Below are 23,363 nucleotides of genomic sequence, written 5' to 3' on the forward strand. Positions count from 1 at the left end.
AACCTCCTACAAAATCTGGGGTTCACCATAAACTTAAAAAAAAAAAATCAGTTCTTACCCTTTCACACAATCAAATTTTCCTGCGATGCAGGATTCAAACAGATCTTATAAGAGTCTTTCTCTTCTCCCACAAAAGATACATGACCTCACCTCTTCAAAAACATTCTGTTGGTGTATCACCTCTAACAGCGAGAGAGTTCAACGTCTTGGGCCTCATAGCATCCACCATTCCCATGCTCCCCTTAGCCAAACTCCACATGAGAAAATGGCAATGGTATCTAAAATCAGTTTAGATTTAATACCAGCATAACGTAGAATTCTGTGTTCCCCTCATCCCCTGTCTGAAGAGGAAACTGTAACGGTGGATACATTGTGTCACTCAACCCAGGACTACCCTTACACCCTCCTGCTCCTCGTTAAGAGATTTGCACAGATGGCTCAGACATAGATTGGGGAGAAAACTTCAGCTACCTGAAAGTACAAGGGACCTGGTCTCCCTCTGTGCTGAAAAAACACATTTTAAGGGAGATGAGATTGCTGCTGTTGACCATGCAAGCTTTCCACCCCCTTATTACATCCAGGACCTCTAAAGCTGTTCACAGACAATGTGACAGTCCTCTTGTATGTAAACAAATGGATGGGACTAAATCCCATCTACTATGCAGACTGGCTGTTCAGGTTTGGGAGCTGGCCGTAAATGTCCAGGTAACCCTTCAGTCAGTGTACATCTCATTCTCTCAAAAATGTATTACAGATTATTTGAGCAGGTCACAAACACCATCCCACGAATGAATGCTCCAAAGGGATGTTTCTAGATATTGTCCACCAGTGGGGTGTTTCTCAAACAGACCTTTTTGTCTCCCACATGAGCAGACAACTTCCACAGTTTTGTGCCAGACAGCTGCATCCTCTGGTCTGGAAAGTGGATACCCTCTCTTTCTCTTGGAAGGGCATGTTTTTTATATGCATTCCCTCCCCCTCCTTCATTCCAAAAGTCCTGTATAAAATTCAGCTGGACAAACCAAAAGTCTTGCTGGTGACCCCTTTTTAGCCAAGACAGCACTGGTTCCCTCTTCTCCTGCTTTTAGCCAATGGCAATCACCACAAGTTACCTCACAGAGTGGAACTCTTCGCACAAGATAAAGGGACCGTCATTCATCCTCAATTGGAGACTCTTCAGCTGACCCTGTGGGTGTTAGAGCATTAATACCTGTCCTCTGAGGATGTGCTCACAGTCCTACAGATGACCAGGAAACCAAATACCAGAAAATCATACTTAGCAAAATGGAAGAGATTTTCAGTCTGGTGTCTGAAAGAAGTCAGGATCCATTAACAGTGGAAACTCCCTTGGTTTCGACTTGCTTGTGTGAATTGCTCAATGCTGGCTTGGCTTATCCTCAAGTAAAATCTCATATGTCAGCCATATCTGCTTGTCTCCCTCTGTATTCCCCTTTAGCTAGCAGATTTGAGGCAAAACAAGTTCTTAAAGGGGTCCTACACATTAGGCCTGCCAGAAAATGTGTTCCTGCCTCCCTGAGACGTTAACTTTGTCTTAGAAAAGCTGACTCTCCCACCCCTCGAGCCAGCTTCCTCAGCTACTGTTCAGCACTGTTCCTGGAAAATGGTGTTACTCTTAGTCTTAACTTCAGCCAGATGAGTGTCTGAGTTACAGGACCTTATGGTATCTCCGCCCTTTCTGTTCTTCCATAAAGACGGGTCTCCCTGCACACAAACCCATTATTTATGCCCAAGGTAGTCAATGACCTATCACTAAATCAATCCATATACTTACCAAACTTTTTCCATTCTCTCCAGAACTCTAGTGAGAGGGTCCTCCATACCTTAGATGTCCACAGGCAACTTAGATTTTATTTGGATAAAACAAAGGCTGTTAGAAAGCCAGATCAGCTTTTTGTCTCTTACCACCCCCAAGGCTCAGGGGCAGGCTGTGTCCAAGCAGACTATCTCCTCCTGGATTTCCAAGGTTATTTCCTTCTGCTACACTCACCCTGGTAAGACCTTTCACTCCCCTGTTAGGGCTCATTCCACTAGGCTGTTGCCTCATCTGGGGCCTTATTCAAGGGATTGGACACTAACTCATTTCTTGAAACAGCTACATGGACCTCAGTCCATACCTTCACCAAACACTACGGATTAGATAGAATATCTAAATCTGGAGCAGGGTTTGCCAGAGCCATACAGCAGGGCTTCCCGGAAAACTCCTTGGCTACACCTTCCTCCCTTACTTCATGAGCTTTGATATTCTCCCTCATGTTATGAATACTGCAACAGATGAATAGAAGGTCTTAGAACAGTTGTGTAAAATCTTACCATAACTGTAGATGTTGTTTTCTCTGTTGCAGTATTCATATCCCTCCCTCATTTCCTCTGGCCTTGCTTCTTCTTGGATGATTCTTACCCTACTTCCTTAGGCTGGCATTCCTCCTGGGGCAGTCAGTTCTGAGGATGGTGTGCGTGTACGTCACTTTTATGGCCGATGTCTGATTGCAACTCATGTGCAACTTAAGACGCACCCTATAGTATTAAAGTCTTTTGTATACTGGTCAGTGTCGGGTCACTTGCAGCGGGCATCTCTCTCATGTTATGAATAATGCAACAGAGAAGAGAAAGACATCTATTGTTATGGTAAGATTTTGCATAACTATTATTTCATTAGCAACACATAAATGTGTCTGGGACTGTACACTTAGTAGCATTTCAGAACAACAACTGACAGGCTAAGTTAGCACTTGGGTCAAGAATGCCTTCAGGCCTCCGTAGCTGCAAGTAAGTGAGAAAGTGTGATTTATATGTCATATTATGAATATATGCTATACTAATATTTTTGTTAGTAATTTGACCAAGTTTATCGCACTTTATGGAATCAGTTGAAGGATTACATTGTACTGGAAAATTTGAGAACGGTTATCCAGCTAGCATCTGCTTGCAAATGCTTATACTTATTTAGCAATAAATATGATATTTATGCATATATACATATTTATGTTAATATGTTGGGCAGTGTCCGCATAATAGCAATTTGGAACAGCATTCCACAGAACAGTTCAGCATACAGGTCAGAAATGTATGCTGACCCAAGTACAGCAGTGAGTAAGCCAGAAAGTGGTAAATTATGAATATATACTATATTAATATTTCTGTTAACTTGACCCAGCTGGAGTATATATAGTACTTCATGGTATCAAATGGAAGCTTACATAGTGCTGCAAAAATTGTCACTAATGCGTGCCATCTGTCTACCACCAATTTGCAGATATTTCTACTTGTTTAGTAATAAGATATGCATATCTCTGTCCACTTGCACTGTAGAACAGCATGCCATGTGCTCATTTGCCAAAGAGGTCAGGAATGGCCCCTCAGACATTGAATACTTCATAACAGAGAAAGACATATTACGACTATGTGCCATATATATTAAGAATATTATTTTGGACCAAAAGGTATTTATGATACTCCATTGTATCAAGTGAAAGGATACACAATGCTAAACATTTATTCACTGATAGTTGATGTCTAATCAGCACTGATTGCCAGAAATTTGCATTTATTTGTCTATCAAATGTGTAGTTATGCATTCAAATCATACTTATGCAAATATCTAAAAAATGGGGTGAGATCTACAAAACTGATCTGCAGCAAATTAGTGATGTCATCTGCATGAGCAAAAGTCATTCTGGTAGTTGAGCTCTGCTATGGTTATAGAGATATTAATAAAGTGGCTGTTAATTTTATTAATATGTACTACATAATTACTTATTCCGTATAAAATCACCATTATGTCAGACTGACATATTAATATCTTTATAGAGAAGAGTGTGTTCTGAAGAACTTTCATATTTTAAGCTTTTTTAATAACTGTTATAGTTTTTATGCATATATTTGTTTACAGGTAAGATGCACAACTGCATTCTCAGGAATTTATTTCAGGTAAAGCCAATCCAGCCAGGAAATCTTCAGGTATCAGGAGGTGAGTGCATTAAGGGAGGATCTGGCAAGGCTATCTAAGTAAACTGATAAGTGACAGATGTGACTCTCTGCATCCCAAGTCCGGGTCATGGCAATCCAGGTATGATTATCAGATGGCAGCAGATTAGGAAGAGGATACAGGAAATTTTTCATCAAACCTGGGCTGGATATCCAGCAGTAGAATGAGAGGGCATTAACAACAGCAAACGAGTGCTGAACTTGAAATTGGTCAGATATGATCAGTGCACCTTAATTGTGATTGTTTCGTATACCTGAATGTTGTGATTGTGTGTGTGTGTGTGTGTGTGTGTGTGTGTGTGAGTATATGTATGTATATATATATATATATATATATATATATATATATGGGTCCCCTTCAAAACATCTAAAACCCATAACATCTAATTTCATAACATTGAGACCAGAACATCTAAAACCCATAACATTGAATTTCATAACATCTAAAACAGGGGTGTCCAACCTTTTCAGTTGCAAGGGCCGCATTGAGTCAACAGAAATGGTCTGGGGGCAAACGGCAAGTGAGGAGCAAAAAAAAAAAAAAAAAAAAAAAAGGTCTCACATTAACTGAAGACCACAAAAAAAAAAAAAAAAAAAAAAGCAAGACCCCAGGTATGTGGTCTAATGTGGCTGTATTGTAGGTGAATTTGAACAATAAATAAATTAATAAATGCATATTTGCCCTAAAATTCAATATCTCATTCTAATTATTTAAAAAACAGTTAAATCTAACATCTTAGTTTATTTGTAAAAAAAATTTAACAAGTACAAACCTTTGAATTAATCCATTAACAGTACATCCAGTACTAAAAACATTAATTAAGTACAATAGTTTCTTAGAATTAACAAAATGCATAAAATACATAAAAGTATTTTCGTTTAAAAACGGACATTTTAGCTAGTTTAAACTAGGAACCCAAGTTCATCCAAACTATCATAAATAGTAGTAGTGATAAAATTATTATCAACCAGTACTAATAAATAAAAAGCTAGTACTAGGTTATACTCTGTTAATGTAGTACTACAATTATTAAAAAATGTTTGAACTACACATGAACTTGCAAGTCTCATGTGTTACTCGGGACCTAAGTGTGAAGCAACTAATTAAACCTAATAAAATTATGAAACTATTTGACACTGAAAATCTCTTAACGGTTGAATATCCCTCAGACTTCTGCCCTACTGCCAACAGTTGCCCACTAGCAAAATTACTTGGAAAAAGAATCACTTGCAAATGACTGTCAAACACTGCTTCCATTCCAATTACAGTACCATGTCTGGTCTGATAACTGGTACAATACTTCTTGACCTCGATACAGGCTTTGAAACAGTCAGTTGTAGGCAATTACTAAATAGGTATACAATACTCAGCTTCTCTCCAGAGGTTTACAGTAGTTTCATAACTACCCATCCAATCAATCCTACACCACATGTGGAGCTTATGATTCCTCAGTAAATGGAAACATTTCTTGCAGAGTCCCACAAGTGTCCATTCTTGGAGCCATTGTATTCTCATTTATTAATAATGACTTCCTGACACTTGAAAACCACATCTACATACATTATGCAGTCACTAGGTATGGGAATTCAACTCATGAAATAATTAGAAAGCTACAGTTTGATTTTGCAGTACTTTGGAACTAGTAGTTAGGCTAGCTTGCTGTAAATACCAACACAACTACAGTCAAGCTGCACAAAAAAATTAAACATGCCCTTATCCCTGTCATCACTGATCCCTCAACATTTTGCCTACAACCACCTCCAATTCTTAGGAATAATGTTATATTCTTCTTGCTCTCACTCTAGTCTACAGGAAGGATTGAGGTGTAGAGAGAGGATTAGGCAGAAGGATAGAAAAACAGAAAGAAGTATATGCTTGCAATGGGATGTCACATGCAGAGTTGGATTATGGTCAAATGGGCCCTAGGCAGTGTATGGTATCAGGCCCCCACATACACAGCAGACACCTCCAGCCACCCCAGTGCCGCATTACTTGGCCTTGTCTCCCCAGTTACCATACTGTTTTTTCTTTAGTTCTCCAATGACTACAGATATTTTGACTTACAGTAATTTAAAACTTTTATTTCAAATTTTAACGCACAAAAAAAGATAACCATCTGTTAACGAAACAATAGTCTCATAATGAAAACAAACAGAATGAACAACAGTAAACTTTTCTGTTCTTCAAACTCACATTCATTGAAACTCCATTGAAACTCACATTCAAAGAAAATGCATCTCGCTAGTGGTGGATAAAGTATACCTTTGAGCTGTTTTCAAATCATAGGGCCCTTGCCTACATTTTTAGGACCATGCATGTGTTCTTTGGTTCACCTTCCTGATTGTATTAAATCATATTCCTTGTATAATACAGCACTACTTGTTAGATCGTGTTTTAAATTTGCAATTTTAAACATTTTCCAGTAGCAATGAAACAAAACATCCATTTCAGAACATTTCAACCATAAAAGGCTACTCAAACTTCTGTCATTACAATCCACTAATATAAGTCAATATGAACCATCTGTGTAGAAGTAAAATATATCTGATTACTTCTACATTAAAGAGATTTGTAACACGAAAAGTTTGCTGCTGGCAAACATCTTTGTAATAGACTGAGCATGGATGGCAAATCAAAAACAGGTTTATAGTTGGTCTCTCACACAAAGGAAGACACACTCAGGAGTGCAGCATCCCAGTCCCCACTTAAAATGCACTACTACAGTATCAGCAATTAATCTCATGCTGTGGGAGTAGAACCTGCACCAAAAGAAAGAAGACCATTTATTGTGCTACAAACATTACTTTCAAATTCTGTAGTAGCACAAACACTAACAGACATATTTAAAACAAAACAGTTGCACATTGAACAACAGTGTGAGCAAAAATAAACTTCCCTTCACTTGAAGCATGCAATTATTTGAAAATACACTGAAAGTTACAATTCCTTTGTTCCATAGCCATTACTGGACTAATTCCTAGGATTGAACACTAACTGCCCCTTATTGTTGCAAACTCCGCTACTAATACCACATTATAATAATGCTTCATCAACTGAGCTAACAACAAAAAACACCAATGTACTACAATAAAGAATGGACAACGGCTTACACTAGTTTCAGTATGAAATGAGTCACTGCCACCCTTACAGTCTCTAATACTGGATGTTGTCCACCTTTAAAGACAAGACCCTAATACAGATTGTCAAGTATACCCTCGGAAATACAGACAGCACTCAGCCAGATCCCTTTCAAACTGGCCACTAATACAAAAATAACTCCAAAAATGCACCTTCCAGACTTAACCCATTCTAAACTAAGGGAGCAGACACAGCGTCAAAATACTTAACTTACCTTTTGCTATGTTGTAGTGTAGTCGGTGTGCACACAACGAAATAATAAATCCACTCTTCACGATCGCGCTTCAGCTTTTCTTTTACCAGTAATATAAAAAACGCCCGAACGGTGTTTTCGCGCATGCGCATACCAGCGGAAAGACGCTGGTATGAAAAAAACGTAAAAAAAAGAAAGTTGGCGCATGCGCAGAACAGCAAAAGTACGCGGACGTGTAAACACACGGAAAAAAAGGTAAATTAAACTTAAATTTAAATTTAAGGGTCGTGGGCCGCATGGAAGAGCTCTGAGGGCCGCATGCGGCCCGCGGGCCGCGGGTTGGACACTCCTGATCTAAAACATCTAATAGTACAAATCACATGCAGATAACATCCCCTCCACATATAACAACATGTAATTATACCAAACACACCTTTTACTACATTTCTGCAGGGGGGCTTGATACAGCGGGGTTAGGAAATTAACTTTTTCCCCACTGTAGTGCGATCTTGGAGTTGGTATTTTTAATTTACGGGGGGGGGTGAGGTGCAGGAGAGCTTGCCCCCCTGCAGAAACATAGTAAAAAGTGTGTTTGGTAGTTTGGTGTGGTTATATCTGGAGGGGATGTTATTTTCTTGGGATTTGTAGTGTTAGATGTTATGAAATTTGATGTTATGGGTTTTAGATATTTTGGGTTTTAGATGTTCTGGTCTCAATGTCATGAAATTAGATGTTATGGGTTTCAGATGTTTCAAAGTAGACCCATATATATGTATATGTCTATATATATATATATATATATATATATATATATATATATGCACACACACAACACAACTAGAACCAAGCAGGAGTGTACTGCAAAGAAAATAAACTATAAATACACCAACAAGCAGCACTGAGACCACGGCCAGGGCAGATATGTTCCACTACCACTTCTCAACACAAAAGTTTGCTTGTTTTGACACCTACGGGTGTTTGCTGACGAATGTACTTGAAAAATTATATCCACAAATAAAAACTCAGCAAAGCACTTGGTTAAACAGGCATAAGATGGACATTTCAAATATATTTATCTTCCCAAGCACAGCGTATGTAGTCAGCTGTACTTGAATATCAGCAAGTGCAGTTCACCTCCGTTACCATAGACGATAACTGCATTCATTAAAACCAGCAAGTATTTATTCACATCGAACAATGACTTAAAAGTAAAAATAAAAACAAAAATAAAAACAACAAAACAAAGGATAAGTGCTTTTGGGTGTCCTCAATGACCCTTCATCAGATCCATGTATACTGTGCAGTTGATGCCGGTTTAAAAATTGCTCTCTGCCAATAGAGTGCTAGATGACAGATGATGTTGCATCACACACTATTCAAGTACAGCTGACTACATACGTTGTGCTTGGGAAGATAAATATATTTGAAATGTCCATCTTATGGCTGTTTAACCAAGTGCTTTGCTGAGTTTTTATTTGTGGATATAATTTTTCAAGTACAATCATCAGCAAACACCCGTAGGTGTTGAAACGAGCAAACTTTTGTGTTGAGAAGTGGTAGTGGAACATATCTGCCCTGGCCGGACTGGAGGTCAAGGCCCTTTTACAGTAGAGGTATAGGAAGAAAATATCCAAAACTGTTAGTCACAAAAAGACAGTAATGTGCAGTATATAAGGTGTACATATACAATTAATATAGAAATAAATCGTTAGAGAAGGTAGAGTTAAGAGCTATAGGTAATGTTTACACCATACCAGGACCTGATCAGGTCATACCTTGAGTGCTCATTTTTACAGGTCATGCAGGAAAAGGATATCTGAGTGTTGAAAGGCATCCAGAAGAAAAACACCCAGAATGGTGTATGTAATGGTGGGCAAAAGATATGACCAGATGATAGAGTAGCTAAAGCTGTTTTCTTTCCAGACCAAAAGAGACAAGGAAGCACATGCTGTATGTGCATATCAGGGAGATGGGAAGGGGGTTTCCCTGAAGAGGAAGGACAGAAAGGGGAAGAGGGGGCACAGGCGGTAGACTATTCAGTCAATTACTCCTTGGATCTGTAAAAGCGCTTTTTCATGGAGATTAAAGCTTACCTATGGAAAGACTTCCAGAATGGGTGGTTGTAAAGAAGTCAGTGTTATTCCAGGTGGGCATAGTACAAACAAGGAAGGGTTGGGAGAGAACATAGAGAAGTAGGGGATATAGAATGCTGAATGCACTTAATCGTCTGACTGAATTTGTCAACTCCTGCTATCAAACAAATGTAATATAATGCTGTCATTTAAGGAATAGCTATTTGTTGATTTCACAGCTTTTTTTCAATTTATTCTAATTAGGAATTATATGTATATATTTCTTCCAGAACCCTAGAATTCTTCTGCTGGATGAAGCAACAAGGTAAGACTCCAGTATTGTTACTGTGGACTCCCAAGTTAAAATTGCATACTGAATAATTTGTAGTATTTTTCTGATGCTAAGAAATGTTTTATATTTTTACCTATGACATCCTGTAGCATCAAACCACCTGTCATGAGAGCTCTCAATGGTTTTTGTAGTCTGCTGCAACCTCCTTGTGACAGTAGTGTACTGCAACAGACATCCATTGTAAAATAACAAAATATGATTACAGGATCCAAGGGATGCAGCTGTGTGTCATTCAGTCCCTGCTTTTGGAAACTGGTTTGTTGTCATTGTTATCTATATTAAGTCATACATTCATGATTGGTATAGAACTTCACAAAGGATCTATCTTGTTTCCTGTCCTGTTTGTGATTTTTATGAATATCCTGTCAAGACTCAGGAAATGTGTAGTGTGTGTCCAGTTTGGAGATGTAGGGATTGCATCTGTGTTGTTTGCAGATGATGATCTGTTATCCTCAATCAGCTGATCCTCCTGCATGCAGTGGATTGATTTACTGCTAAATGTGAAGCAGTTGTACTGAAAATCAAGACCTCCAAATGTCACACCATGGTTCTGTCCTAGAAAGAGTAGATTGTCCTCTGTAAATAGAGGAGGAAAGTGCTACTTTTAGATGGAGGAATTTAAAGTAGAGGGGTTGGGAGATTGAAGGGAGTTCAAGAAATAAGGTAATACTTGTAGACATATAAAACAGGATTTTTGTTATATTTAACTTTGTTAGTTTCCCATTTCTACAGGCTATGAAATCAGAGATCTTACAAGCACTTTTACACAGTTTATGGAGACATTTTGATGTTACAAGCATTCTTTCAAGTTAGAGGAACTTCAGACTAAAAAGCCTACTTTAAGACCATACCTACAAAATGGCATACTGCTAGCTACTTAAATACTATTCTAAACATTTCTTGAGTGAGGAAATACTTTTGATGGCTCAGAGTGTATGGTAAGCTCATGTCTTATTACTGCATTTCAGTACAGTTTAAAGATATTCTTTTATGGCTCCTTGTGGCACGTCTTCTGTTACTAGGTTGATATTTTGACACAAACTTTGATTTAAGCATTTATGGTTCTTTCAGGCAGTCCTTGCAACATCATTTTGAAGGATGTTCTGTACAACTTGCACAGAAACATTATTTTAAATGTATGTTTAACTTATGTCAGCTATTTTTAAGACTAGAATACCTTAGCTTATAGGTCTTCTTGTAAGAATCAGACAGGTATATGCATTACATAAAAGAATTACACATTGATATGTACCCTGTCTGTTTCCTCTGTCATTGTTTCAGGATACAATAGTACTGAAGAGGTGTACAGTATTGTGGTGGTGAAAAAGGAGCTGAGTCTTAGGATGAAGTGTACAGTTTGGTGGTAATTCTGTTTTCCTGTCCTTGCCTAGGGTCATGAATTTTGGGTAGTAATAAAGAAGATGAGACTGTGTAGATACAAACAGCAGAAATAGGTTCCTTCATAGTATAGCCAGTCTCAATCTTCATGAAAACATGAGGAGCCAATAGTCCAGATGGATCTTAAGGTTGTACTTCCATGCTGAGAGGAGTTAGTTGGGGACTCTCCCACAGAACATGTTCCAAGACCTGTAGAGCTGTGATATCCCTCAGTTTGCCTGGAAACACCTGGGGATCCTGTAGGGTAAACTGCAGAGTCTTGCTTGGCGATATGGAAATCTGGTTTACCCTGTTCATCTAATATTTACAACCTTCATCAAGACATATGGTTTAGAAGATAAATCAGTGGATGGTTAGCTAAAACACACAATTGTGGCTTAAGCATGTTCTCCCTACTGTTCTCGTTCTAAATTACTTCATATGTGGTTAAATCCATCCACTTGCAGCCTGACCTACATTCTTTTATGCCCTGCTACAGTGAGAAAGACTCATTTTCATTTGCGATGTGATAGCAACTTTTACACGTTAAACAAAAATAAATAAATGATCCTTAAAAGAAGTATCAGCTTGAGAAAAAAAGAAAAAAATAATTTATGTAGTCATTTTAGTGTACATAAAAAGTAAGAAATATCGAATTGCAATCTATACTTGAAAAATTAAAATGCAAGTATTTTCATGTTGTTTATTGCAGTTCTACATTTGCTAGCAATGAAAATACTTCCTTTACATTTTTGCTGCTCTTCAAAAAGTCTATCCTGCTCAAGCTAACATTTAAATAAGTATTTGATACAGTATTTCACTGAAAGTAAGCAAACTAGATAGTGTTGGAGTGGCTGTTAGGGCGGTAGTATTTATAAAATAATGGGTAGATAAAAAGGCACAGGGCATTTTAACTAATAGTTTCAATAGAGGAAAGTATGACTGCCAGTGCAGTTCCACAGTATGGTAGTACTTGGGCTAGACTTTTAATATCTATATAACTGACATTATTGATGATCTAGATTAGACAAAAATATAGGCCTTTGTGCTGAAGACATAAAGGTGTTGAACAGGGTTGGTGCACAAGCAGCTGTGTAATGAATGGAAAGGAACATAAGCAAGATTGGAGGAATGTACTAAAGCACTGCATCATTAATTCAGTGAAAAAGGATTCCTAGGAAGCAATTACTTACAAAAGGAATAACACAGTTGGAATGGAAGCAGTAGGAACAAAAAAAAGAATAAATGCTCATGGGGTAGTCTTACCTGAAGATCTAAAGGTAATCGAGTAGTTTGGCAAATTGTTGTCAGTCACAGTGTACTCAGATATTTAGGAAACAACATCACAATTAGAAAATAAGACTTTATTATTATTTTTGTTATTGTTATCATTGTTGTTATTAACATTCTGCCCCTATTGTATCATCAGCCCCCTCAAAGTCATCCAGCCCGTCTGGCCACTAGATAACTAGCCAAGATTTGTAGTGGCACTATGAGAAAAGTTGGATATAATGCATTGTTTTATTTCAGCAGTTCATCCTATCCATCCATAGATGCTAGAAGTAGAGGTTTCTTCCCTGCAGACTGTAGAAATAATGGAAGCAGTTGGCCACTCATAGGATCTCTACTCTTCGTAGAGCCCTGTACCAGTGAAATGAGAATTATCAAAGTAGTTTGTGATTCCTGTATTGTATTGAAAAAGCACTACTTAACATAGTGATCACTGAGTAGTAGAAGTAAAGAATTTGCTCCTAATCCCGAAAGGTGTGTGATCTAGGAGTTGTTAAACATAGATGTGCAAAGCCATGAGCATGCAGGGGGATTTGCACCCAGCAAAGTATTGTTTTTGTCTTTTAGTTAAAGTTGACAATGTGCCATCTCTTGCCTTTTTTTCCTGCTGAAGAGATTTCCAGAAATGCGGACTCTGTGTTTAGCAATATATATTGATAATTCATCACACAGGGAATAATGAGAAGGCCCTAGCTCTCAGAAGATGCACATTACAGAGACTGAGAATTATAAGGTAGCTAGGGTGGCTATGACCAAGCTCCCCAAGAGGTAATTTAATTTTGAAATGGCAATCCATTTTCTGGCAGTGATATGATCGTGCTTGATTAGTGAGGGTTCATGCTTGCTCCCAGGAATTTGTAAATGTGTGTGAGTATGTATGTATGTGTGTGTGTGTATATGTATATATATATATATATATATATATATCCCTTTCTCTTTTTTTTAATATAAAAATGTATGTGTATGATAAATGTATGTCTGTGTATACATAATTTGACTTTTAGGTTTCTTACTGTTTTTGCTTCATGTTATTCACTTCCTGCACTTTGTCATTTTCTGTGTGGAGTTTATGCTTTTACTCAGAAGGTTTTTATCTTTTTGCATGCCATTTATTGTTTATGATCAGGTAATGTACTTAAATTTGATGTTTTTATTGTTGTAAAATATCCTTAATTTGTCAGTCCTGATACTTGTTTTCTTTTATTTCTTTATTATTTATGCAGTCTTAGTATGTTTTTTTGAGATGGTGTATTTCTAGTGTCTGGTAGTATTTCATTTATTTATTGCTTTGGGAGTATTTCTGTGTATGATAGATGTTCTTCGTGTTTCACTGTTTTAGTCAACACCTGTGGGTTATTCCTGCTGTGGTAGCCCTCGGCTGGCCCGAATACCAGAGTCAATGTTTTTCTGCGTCAGCTGCTGTTGCTTGCTGGCTGACGTCAGATTGTCAGTGCTATAAAGGAAGGCAGCTGATGGCATTACATCAGTCTTTCTTGCTGTGGAGCCCATAGGAGAAGCACTTTGCAAGTGTGCCGGTCGGTCGCTACCAGAATTTGAATTACAGCTGAAAACTTCTATGGCTAAGTACCCCATTGGGGATCCTTTTTTCTTGCACTAACCAGTGTCCAAAAAGTTAACTATAGTCTCGCCTCTGGAAAGCAAATACCACACTGAGACTTCCATTCTTACTGCATCACTTGTTTAGGCCCAGAACACGACGTGCCCCATTGGTGGTTCTGTGCCCTCTTTAACGCGATAACCATTCATCATAGAGCTCTTTGTAGTCAGGTATTTTCATCTTCCGTCTTTGCCATTCTGAAATGGCATCCATCAACCAGCAATCCGTAGACATTCCAAAAAAACATAAGGATAAAGATAGAGACAGATCACACAAGGCTAAGCCTTCTGACAACTCTACCAATAAGCAGGTCGTAAGTTCTCCGGAATTCAGTGAGGTGCCTTCGCAGCCCCTGATGCCAGATTCGATACCTTCGCAGACCTCTACTTGAGACCCTTTCGAAGTCCGGTATGCCGCAGAAATCTTCTTTGTCTTCTCAGCCTTTGGTTGTCTCTACCTCAGTTGGATCTGGAGCCGCGACGCAGGCACCAGCTTCTGAGGAGGTCTTTTGCACTACCGAATCTAGACAAAAAACATTTTTTTTCCTCCAACTATTGTTTCTCTCAGACCGATGGTTACTCTTAGGCCTAGGGGAAAGGCCACTCCTAAGAAAATTACCTCTAGCCATCATTTTACCCCTCCTCCACCACCCCAAGCTCAAATTCTTAAAATGGCAGAGGATCTTGTCACCCTTATTGGGGGTAGTCAGGCCGCACCTTCTAAAAGGAAAAGAAAGCTTTCCCAAGAAATACTGACAGAACAAGATTCTGAGGAGTCTGATTATTCAGATTTTGAAGAGGAACAACAACCTCTTACTGCTTTTGAGGATTCATATGCAGAGTAAGCCATTCCTTCTGCCTCCCCACCAGAAGATCTTTCCTTTGAGGAAACCCTTCACACCCTCAGGCAACATTTCCACTCAGAATCCCAGGACTTCCCCTCGGTCTAAGAAAAGATTAAGAGAGTTTCTAGACCTGCCCCAGCACAGACCCTTGGCCACCCCCCCATCTCAAATGCCCTCGCGCCTGCTCCCAGAAAACCTGACAGTTACTACAGAGTACCAGACTCTCACAAGTACCTGTACAGAAATCTTGCTGTAGATCTGGAGGTCATTACACAGGGACCAAAAGGAGCCAAGGTTAGATCTGAAGTAGTTAACTTCATTTTATCTGCAACCTGTGGGTATTCGGATCCATATCGGATCCGAGCCGGCAACTTATTTTCTAGCATCTGCTCCGAGCTCCTCCCCTACCCATAATACACCACCATCTCCTACCTTCCCTCAGATCTCATTTGCCGCGCCGTAGTGAGCATCATGGTTCTTTTGCTCTGAGCTTCAGGGATTGCAAGTGTATTTACTTCAATCTTTTCTTTGTGAAAGTGGACATTAGTCTTCCCTTCCTCCCCTTTAGTGTATTCGCTGTTCGTCGGTTCTAGTTAAGAAAAACTTTTTTTTTTTTTTTTTTTTTTTAATTAGAGTGGTCTCTAGTCCCACTTCCCTTCAGTGTGTGTGCTCTAGTGTGTTGTGCTTTCTCTTTCGAGAGTGGCTGTTAGTTTTGGGCTATGGCTGATCAGCCCAAGTCCGTCTTTAAAAAATGCACAGTGTGTGGCCATAAGCTCTCACCGGCTGATGGTCACACACTGTGTGTAATCTGTTTGGGACTGCCTCATTTATCTATTCAGTGTGCAATTTGTGCCGGTTTTAACCCTAGGGCCATCAGGTATAGGAAGGCCAAAGTGGTTGCCAAGGGTCTTCTCCCTGCCTCCATGCTGGATTCTGCCATGGTCTTGGGTTCTGGTACTCCCGCCTAACCCCCCCCCCCCAAGACAGGGTCTCAAATTCCTGCTCCTGCTGGTGTAGGGAGGATAAAGACAATAAGACAGAAAAAGAACACAAGGATAGAGAAAGATGCAAGGAAGACAGAGAAGAAGAGGAATAGGCCTTCCCTATACCACCATCAAAGACTCTGAGACCAGCTTCTCCTAGGCTCCGCTCACCCCATTTCTCGACGAAGCTGATGGAGTCTTCAGATACGAGGCCTTCCTCACCTTTGCTTCTCAGACCAGCCAGATCTGAGTTGGTCGCCTCTTCCCGATCGACACTATCGGACATGGACAGGATGATGCGGAGATTCATTCAGACCCAAATACAGATGGGAGTCTTGCCAGGCCCCTCTCCCTCTGGAGGGGGGACCTTCATGCCCATCTTCCGTCCTATTTCTCCTTCCCCAATCCGTGCGGCTGCTTCGGGATTTTTGGATCCGAGACTCTTTGGAGCTGGTAGCTCGGCGCCGACGGTTCCTCCAACCTCGACTCCGGCTGTTACCTTGAGTTCCTCAGATCTGGCCAGTTCGGATCCAAGTGATTCTCGGAGACGTGGACAGGGAGTTGGGCCCGAGGGGAAATGGATCCATCTTCGGCTTTGACCTTTTTGGATCTGAACCGTTCCCTTGGAGCTCAGGCTACCCTCGCTTCAGCTCCAATCCCTGCTTCGGACCCGGGGAGAGCTTCTTTCTTGCTGGGTGCCAAGGAGGTGTGCTGTTCTTTGGTGTTTGAAGTGGAGAGGGTTCTCTCCCAGGGATTGAGACCTCAGCCCATCTCCTCGGATTCCACCCAGACACCACTGGATTTGGCGATGACTCCCTTCAACCTGTTTCAGGGATGGACTGTGCCAGAGGAGCCCCAGGTTATTCCCCTTGAGGAACCCCCGTGGCTCATGAGCCCTCTTCAGAAAGTCCCACTGAAGAAAGCCCCCATAAGCATAAGTGCAAAAGGAGGCACTTGGACTCCCCTGAGTCCCTCACTATGGACACTGATTTAGATGGAGAAGGTTCCCCCAGGTCTCCTCCCGAGGATGTCTCCTTTGGAGACATCATAGAGATCCTCCGCCAGAGGGGAGGTTGGTCAGCCCCAAAACCTTCTACGGATTAGTCCGTGTTCCTGGAGGCTTTTGGCACAGGCCCATCTACTTCCTCGGTGTCCCTGCCAGCGGACCCCTTGGTGGATCTTATCACCACATGGGCATGGAAGGAGCCTGACACCGTAGAGCCATTCCCCAAATGCCCTGACAAGATTCCTTCTCCTCCCACAGACAGACAACCTTGGTCTAAAGGAGCCCCCGTTGACACTATGATGGTCGCAGCAGCCACCAAGAAGGAACTGGCGCAAGAGAGTTTATCAGTGCACCCTCCGGACAAGGAGTCCAGGTTGGTGGATAGGTTTGGGAAGCGCGCTTATTCGTCAGCGACCTTTTCCATCCGTGTGCTGAACTAATTAGCACATGTTATATGGCTGCAGCGAGACCTTGTCTCAGAATTCGCTCAGTCTTCCCCAGAATCATTATCGCAGCAGGACAAACAGCTGTTCTCTGCGAAGATGTCGACTCTGAAATCTGTGTCAAACATGTCCATGTGCCTCCTTTCCCACGCCATGGAATGAGCAGCTAGGGGCGGCTGGGACAGGTGTAGCCATGAGGCGACATGCCTGGCTCCGGTTGTGTCAGTTTGCAGACCCTTTCAAGGCGTCATTTACTAATGCTCCCTATGATGGTTCTTCCCTTTCCGGGAAGACTGTGCGTGACACTCTTGTCCAGAGCGACAAAGACAGGAAAACTTTGTCTGCCATTGGGATCCGCTTCTCTAACCCTCAGCAGTCCTTTTCTAGGAACCAAAGAGGGCAAAAAAAGATGTGGTTCCGAAAATCAGTTTTCCCGGGAATTTCAAGACAACTCATCCCCCAGAGGCAGAGGGGGCAGGATCGACCCCAACCCAGAGGTAGATGGGGGGTCCCAGGAATTTCGGGTCTAGAGAACCTTTTTCTGACAGGCCCACGCAGCAGCTCTGAGGGGTTGCCCGACTGTCCTACTCTGGAGGCAGTCGGGGGGAGATTGTCCTTGCACCCAGCGGCATGGGAGTCCATAACTGCAGATCGTTGGGTGCTACAAATAATATCCAGAGGTTATGCTATCCCATTTGTTGCCCCTCCAAGTGCTACAAGATGCCTCCCGGATGTCCCATCCGCTCACAGGGAGGCCGCAGCTCTGAGGTTTCAAAGCTGCTTCACAAATGAGCCATCGGAACCGGTCCTCATTGACCAGTCCGGATTAGACATTTACTCCAGGTTCTTTTTAGTACCAAAAAAGATGGGGGACCTCAGGCCCATTCTAGACCTGTCAACCTTGAACCTCTCTGTTGCCAAACAAAAATTCCGGATGGTCACCCTCCAGTCCATAATACCCTATCTCCGAGAGTACGACTGGATGTGCTCGTTAGACCTCCAGGATGCTTACTACTATATCAAGAGCCACAGAAGCTCCAGGGGATTTCTTCGCTTCCGGCTGGGAGCCAGTCACTTCCAGTTCAGAGCTCCACCCTTCGGTTTCAACACAGCCCCCAGGGTGTTTACCAAAGTAATGGCAGTAGTAGCAGCTCACCTGAAGCTTCAGGGAATTCAGGTATTTCCTTACCTGGATGACTGGCTCTTCGCTGTGTCCAAGTGTCTTCTTTGTCTGGCCTGAGACTACTTCCTTCTGTTGGCAGATCAGCTGGGGATTACAGTCAGTGTTCACAAATCCCTTTTGCAACCTGTACAAGTCTTAGATTTTATCGGAGCATGGCTAGACACTAACTAAAAGTCGTCTTAATGCCAGACAGGATCTTAAACCGCAGGTACCACATACTCTAATCGTGGACCTCAGATTTCCAAAGGCAAGCTCTATGGCTGCCCCGATCTCTATCCTCCCCTGTGCACGCCTTCACATGCAGGTCCTTCAATGGACTGTAGCTATTCAGTGGTCTTGGCCAGACCTTGCCATGAATTTTCCAGTAAGGATCAGTCACACCTGCAGGATGTCTCTCCTTTGGTGGCTCCATTCACCGGATGTTGCAGCAGGATGCCTTTTCGTGTCATCTCCAGCCCAAGCCACAGTGACCACGGACGCCTTCCAACTCGGGTGAGGGGGACACTGTTCGGGAAGGACGGTCCAAGGCACTTGGTCCCAGATAGAGACCAAGTTGCACATAAATGTTCTGGAGATGAGGGCAGTGCTTTTAGCGTTGAAAGCCTTCCACACTGGGCTTCCTCTTGAGTACGATTGCAATTCAGTTAGACAACATGGTTGTCTGGTACATCAGCAAGCGGGGGGAACCAGATCTTACCCTCTGTGTCGCAAGGCCCTAAGAGTGTGGGAGTGGATGATTTCCACCGGTCGGTTTCTGATCACAACGCACATCCCGGGATGCTCCAACATTTTAGTGGACAGATTGAGTCGGGCTATTCTGCTGCCGTACGAGTGGTCTCTGAAACAGTCAGTAGCGGAGGAGATATTCCTTGCATGGGGATAGCCTTGCTGCAATCTCTTCGCATCTCCTTCCAATGCGAAGTGCAGCGTGTTCTTCACTCTGATTCCCTCACCAGGGGATGCCCCCAGAGACACACTAGTCAATGTTTGGTCCCCCGGGTTACTGTATGCTTACCCACCATTACCACTCATTCCGAAGTTTCTTCAGACAGCTTGCCGACTGGGGTGCAAAGTGATCCTCATTGCCCCATTCTGGCCTCGTCAAGTTTGGTTCCCCTTCCTTTGGTCTCATCTTCTAGCTCCTCCGTGGTTTTTGGATCCCTGCTTGGATGTAATCTCTCATGTTTTGGGTGCCTACCCTCTCAATCTGGACAGTCTGAAGCTGGCAGCTTGGCTGCTTCAGTTCCCTTGATTGCCAGGACACCCGGCATTTCATCCCCTGTTAAATCTATACTAGTGGCTTCTCTTAAAGATTCCACTAGGAAAGTTTATCGCAGTAAATGGAGACGTTTCTCTATGTGGGCCTCTCGGAGAAACCTGGATCCTTTTACAGCCCCTATTCCAGCAGTGTTGGATTTCTTGACTAGTATTTTTCAGCAAGGAGCTAGTTCCTCCACAGTGAAGGTACAGCTGGCAGCCATTTCTAATTTTCATGTTGGTGAAAATAAGAACGCCCTAGCCTTTTCTAGGCTGTGTAAAGCCTTTCTAAAAGGCACTTTTCATTTGCGTCCTCCTGTCGAAGATTCGGTTCTTCCTTGGGACCTCACTTTGGTTCTCCAGTCATTAGTATCTCCACCTTTTGAACCTGCAGCATCAGTGGATTTAAAGTTTTTATCTTGGAAGACAGCCTTCCTAGTGGCTATTACGTTGGCTAGGGGGGTTTATGAGCTTCAGGCTTTGTCTGCTCGTACTTCCTTATTTGGTCTTCCATAAGGACAGGGTCTCTCTCCGTACAAATCCTTCTTTTCTACCAAAAGTGACATCTCAATTGAACATAAACCAAACAATTAATTTACCTGTTTCTATCTTCACAGAACACAACTCTTCCGTAAGTCCGATCAGTTATTCATCTCATTTTCTAAACCTCTTTTGGGAAAGGCCATTTCCAAGGTTTCTTTAGTCAGATGGATCACTGTTTGCATTTTACATATTTACAAAGCCAAGGGTTTATCTCCTCCTGGTCTGGTTAAAGCTCACTCTACCAGGTCCATGGCGACTTTCGCTGCTTTTTGGTCTAAGGTTCCTTTGGATGACATTTGTGCAGCAGCAACTTGGGCAAATTCAAATACTTTCATCTCCCATTACAAATTAGATCTGATTTCCAGAGGGAGAGCATCATTTGGCTCTGCGGTGCTCAGGAATATCCTTCCATGAGGGCCTCCCAGGATTTTTGAGTAGCTGGGGACAATATCTCACAGGTTTCAGATAAAATGAAGTTAACTACTTCAGATAAAGAAGTTATGTACTCACCATAATGTTCCATCTGAGTAGTTATACTTCATTTTTCTGCAACCTTCCCACCCTCTGTCACCCTGACCTTTGCATGTGAATAAACATGTTAGATTTATTTAGTTTGAGTTGCTGAAGTGTATGGTTGCAGCAAACTCGATCTGCAGGAAGATAGGTGATGGTGGTGTATTATGGGTAGGAGGAGGAGCTCGGAGCAGATGCTAGAAAATAAGTTGCCGGCTCGGATCCGATATAGATCCGAATACCCACAGGTTGCAGAAAAATGAAGTATAACTACTCAGATGGAACGTTATGGTGAGTACATAACTTCTTTTTCTGCAAAGAATCCTACTCCTACTGACAAGGACTCCAGAGCTCTGGACAGATGGGGTAAAAGAGTATACACCTCTGAAACCTTAGCTATCAGAGCACTCAACTGTTAGTTCCACCAGCACACTTTGCAACTATTATAACAAAAGATTTCTATCTCTCCTGACTGTGCCAATTCGAAAGAGCTAGCAAATTTACTGCACTCTACTTGTCAGGTGGCTAAGATACCCTAGAAGCCTCAAGCAGAGCAGCAGTGTCAGGATCTGTCATTAGAAGACATGCATGGTTGAAGGAACAACCTCTCCCTGACCATGTCAAATCTAAATTACTTGATGCACCATTGGATAAGGACCGCTTGTTTGGAGAAAAAGCTGAAGAGGTACTTAAAAATATGGAAGACAAAGCAAAATCTATGCAAACAGTAAAAGATTTCCTTCAGGTACAACCTCCTAGGTTCAGCAGGAATTTTCCCTCAAAACTCTGGTCCTTTCCTGCACCTAGCAGACAGGGGCACGGTAAGCCCTGAAGGGACAGATCACCCAGGCTCCTATCCCAGGGACAGCAGAGAACCAAACAGTGGACTGCTTCCACTCCAAAGGCAGGGAGTTATAAGCTATCCCTGTATGGCAAAAACTCTCAAAGACTCCCTCTCCCCCCCCCCCCTGCCCTCTTTTCACTCACCAAAAACTAGGAGGAAGGCTCTCCCTGTGCAAAGAGAAGTGGCTTTCTGTAACAAAGGACAAATGGGTCTTAAAGATCATTTCTCAGGGATATAAATTCTCCTTCAACAAACTCCCAATTCCAAGAGGGTACCCAGACCTGCCTCAAAATCAGTGAGAAGAGGCATTGAAACAAGTCCAAACTCTCATATCCCAAGGGGCAGTAGAACCTGTCCCCCTCAGATCAAACGGGCAAAGACATTTATTCCAGACTATTCCTTTTTCCCAGAAAAGAGGGCACTTGGCACCTCATCCTGGCTCTGTCCATTCTGGACACTTCCTGATGGTCCCCAAATTCAAAATGCTAACTTTGCAGAACTGCTGAAAATAAATGCTTCGTTAGTTACCCTAGATCTAAAAGATGCCTGCCTCCACATCCCATAAGGGAATCCTGCTGGAAATTCCTTCGCTTCAGAGCAGGCTCACAACATTTTCAGTTCTCTGCGCTACCCTTTGGCTTATCTACTGCTTCCAGGGTATTTGCCAAATGCTTAGCCCCAGCCATAGCCTTTTGCAGACAGAAAAATATACAAAGTTACCCTTATCTGGACAACTGCCTCATTCAGCCAGAGTGCAAAGAAATGCTCCTCAAGGACCTCCTCTTTGTCAAAACCCTCCTAACGTTAAGGTACACCATCAACGAGTAGAAATCAAGGCAAGCACCCTCCAGGGAGATCATTTTCTTGGGGGCACTGCTGGACACAGCATCCCAAATGGCCTTCCTATCCCCAGAGAAACAGAGTTTCCTGCCTCTCTATTTTACACAGCTGGCTTCCAAAACTCACCTCACTGCGAGGAAGTTCCTGCAAGCCTTAGGGTACATGGCATCTTGCATCCTTCTAATTCCTGTGGCCAGGCTTCACATGGAGAAAACTTCAGTGGTACCCAAAGAACCTTTGATGTTCATCGTGCATACAGCTGCAGTCATCACACTTGGGTTATCCTGCCGTCAGGCGGGTTCTCGGATGGCCGAATTCCAAAGTCTAGGTCCGGCGTCGGTTGTCGTTGCTTCTTCCCTGACGTCAGTGCGGCAGGGGTATAAAAGAGGCAGCTGACGCCATTTTCTTCAGTCTTTCTTGCCGCGCGGTGCCCGAAGCAGAAGCAGTTCGCTAGTGCCGGTCAGCCAGCTCCTGAGATTTACGAATAGTATTTCAGCCGAAGTCTTCTTTAAAGCTAAGTACCCCATTGGGGAAACTTTTCTTGCCTCAGACCGATGTCAGACAAAGTTAATAATTGCATTTCTTGTGGGAAGCAAATACCGCATAAGGATTTTCACTCTTACTGTATACCTTGCTTAGGGCCAGACCACGACGTCTCGGCCTGCCGTTTTTGTGGTAGGTTTAACAAGCGCACTATTAAGTGCCGGGCGGAGTTCGCCCTTCATTATTTTGGCAAAAAATTTAATTATATCATGTCGTCAGATATACCGACGCCAGTTTCAGGCAAAAAAACGAAAGGATAAGGACAGACATCCGAGGCCTGCACAGAGTACTGAGATCACGCTAAGGCCGACTACCGGT

At 42.2% G+C, this 23,363-nt stretch overlaps 1 protein-coding gene across 1 annotated transcript in view; it reads left to right on the forward strand.

Annotated features, from left to right (window-relative positions):
• Positions 1-23,363, forward strand: part of ABCB10 (ATP binding cassette subfamily B member 10) — a 690,016-nt gene that overhangs the window by 575,965 nt on the left and 90,688 nt on the right. Inside the window, exon 11 of the mRNA XM_044076125.1 lies at positions 9,700-9,734. Coding sequence (XP_043932060.1) covers positions 9,700-9,734 — 35 coding nt within the window. The remainder of the gene's footprint in view (positions 1-9,699; positions 9,735-23,363) is intronic.

The sequence above is a fragment of the Protopterus annectens genome, chromosome 1.part1 (assembly GCF_019279795.1).
Source record: "Protopterus annectens isolate FY-2018-M chromosome 1.part1, PAN1.0, whole genome shotgun sequence".
Taxonomy (NCBI): Eukaryota; Metazoa; Chordata; order Ceratodontiformes; family Protopteridae; genus Protopterus; species Protopterus annectens.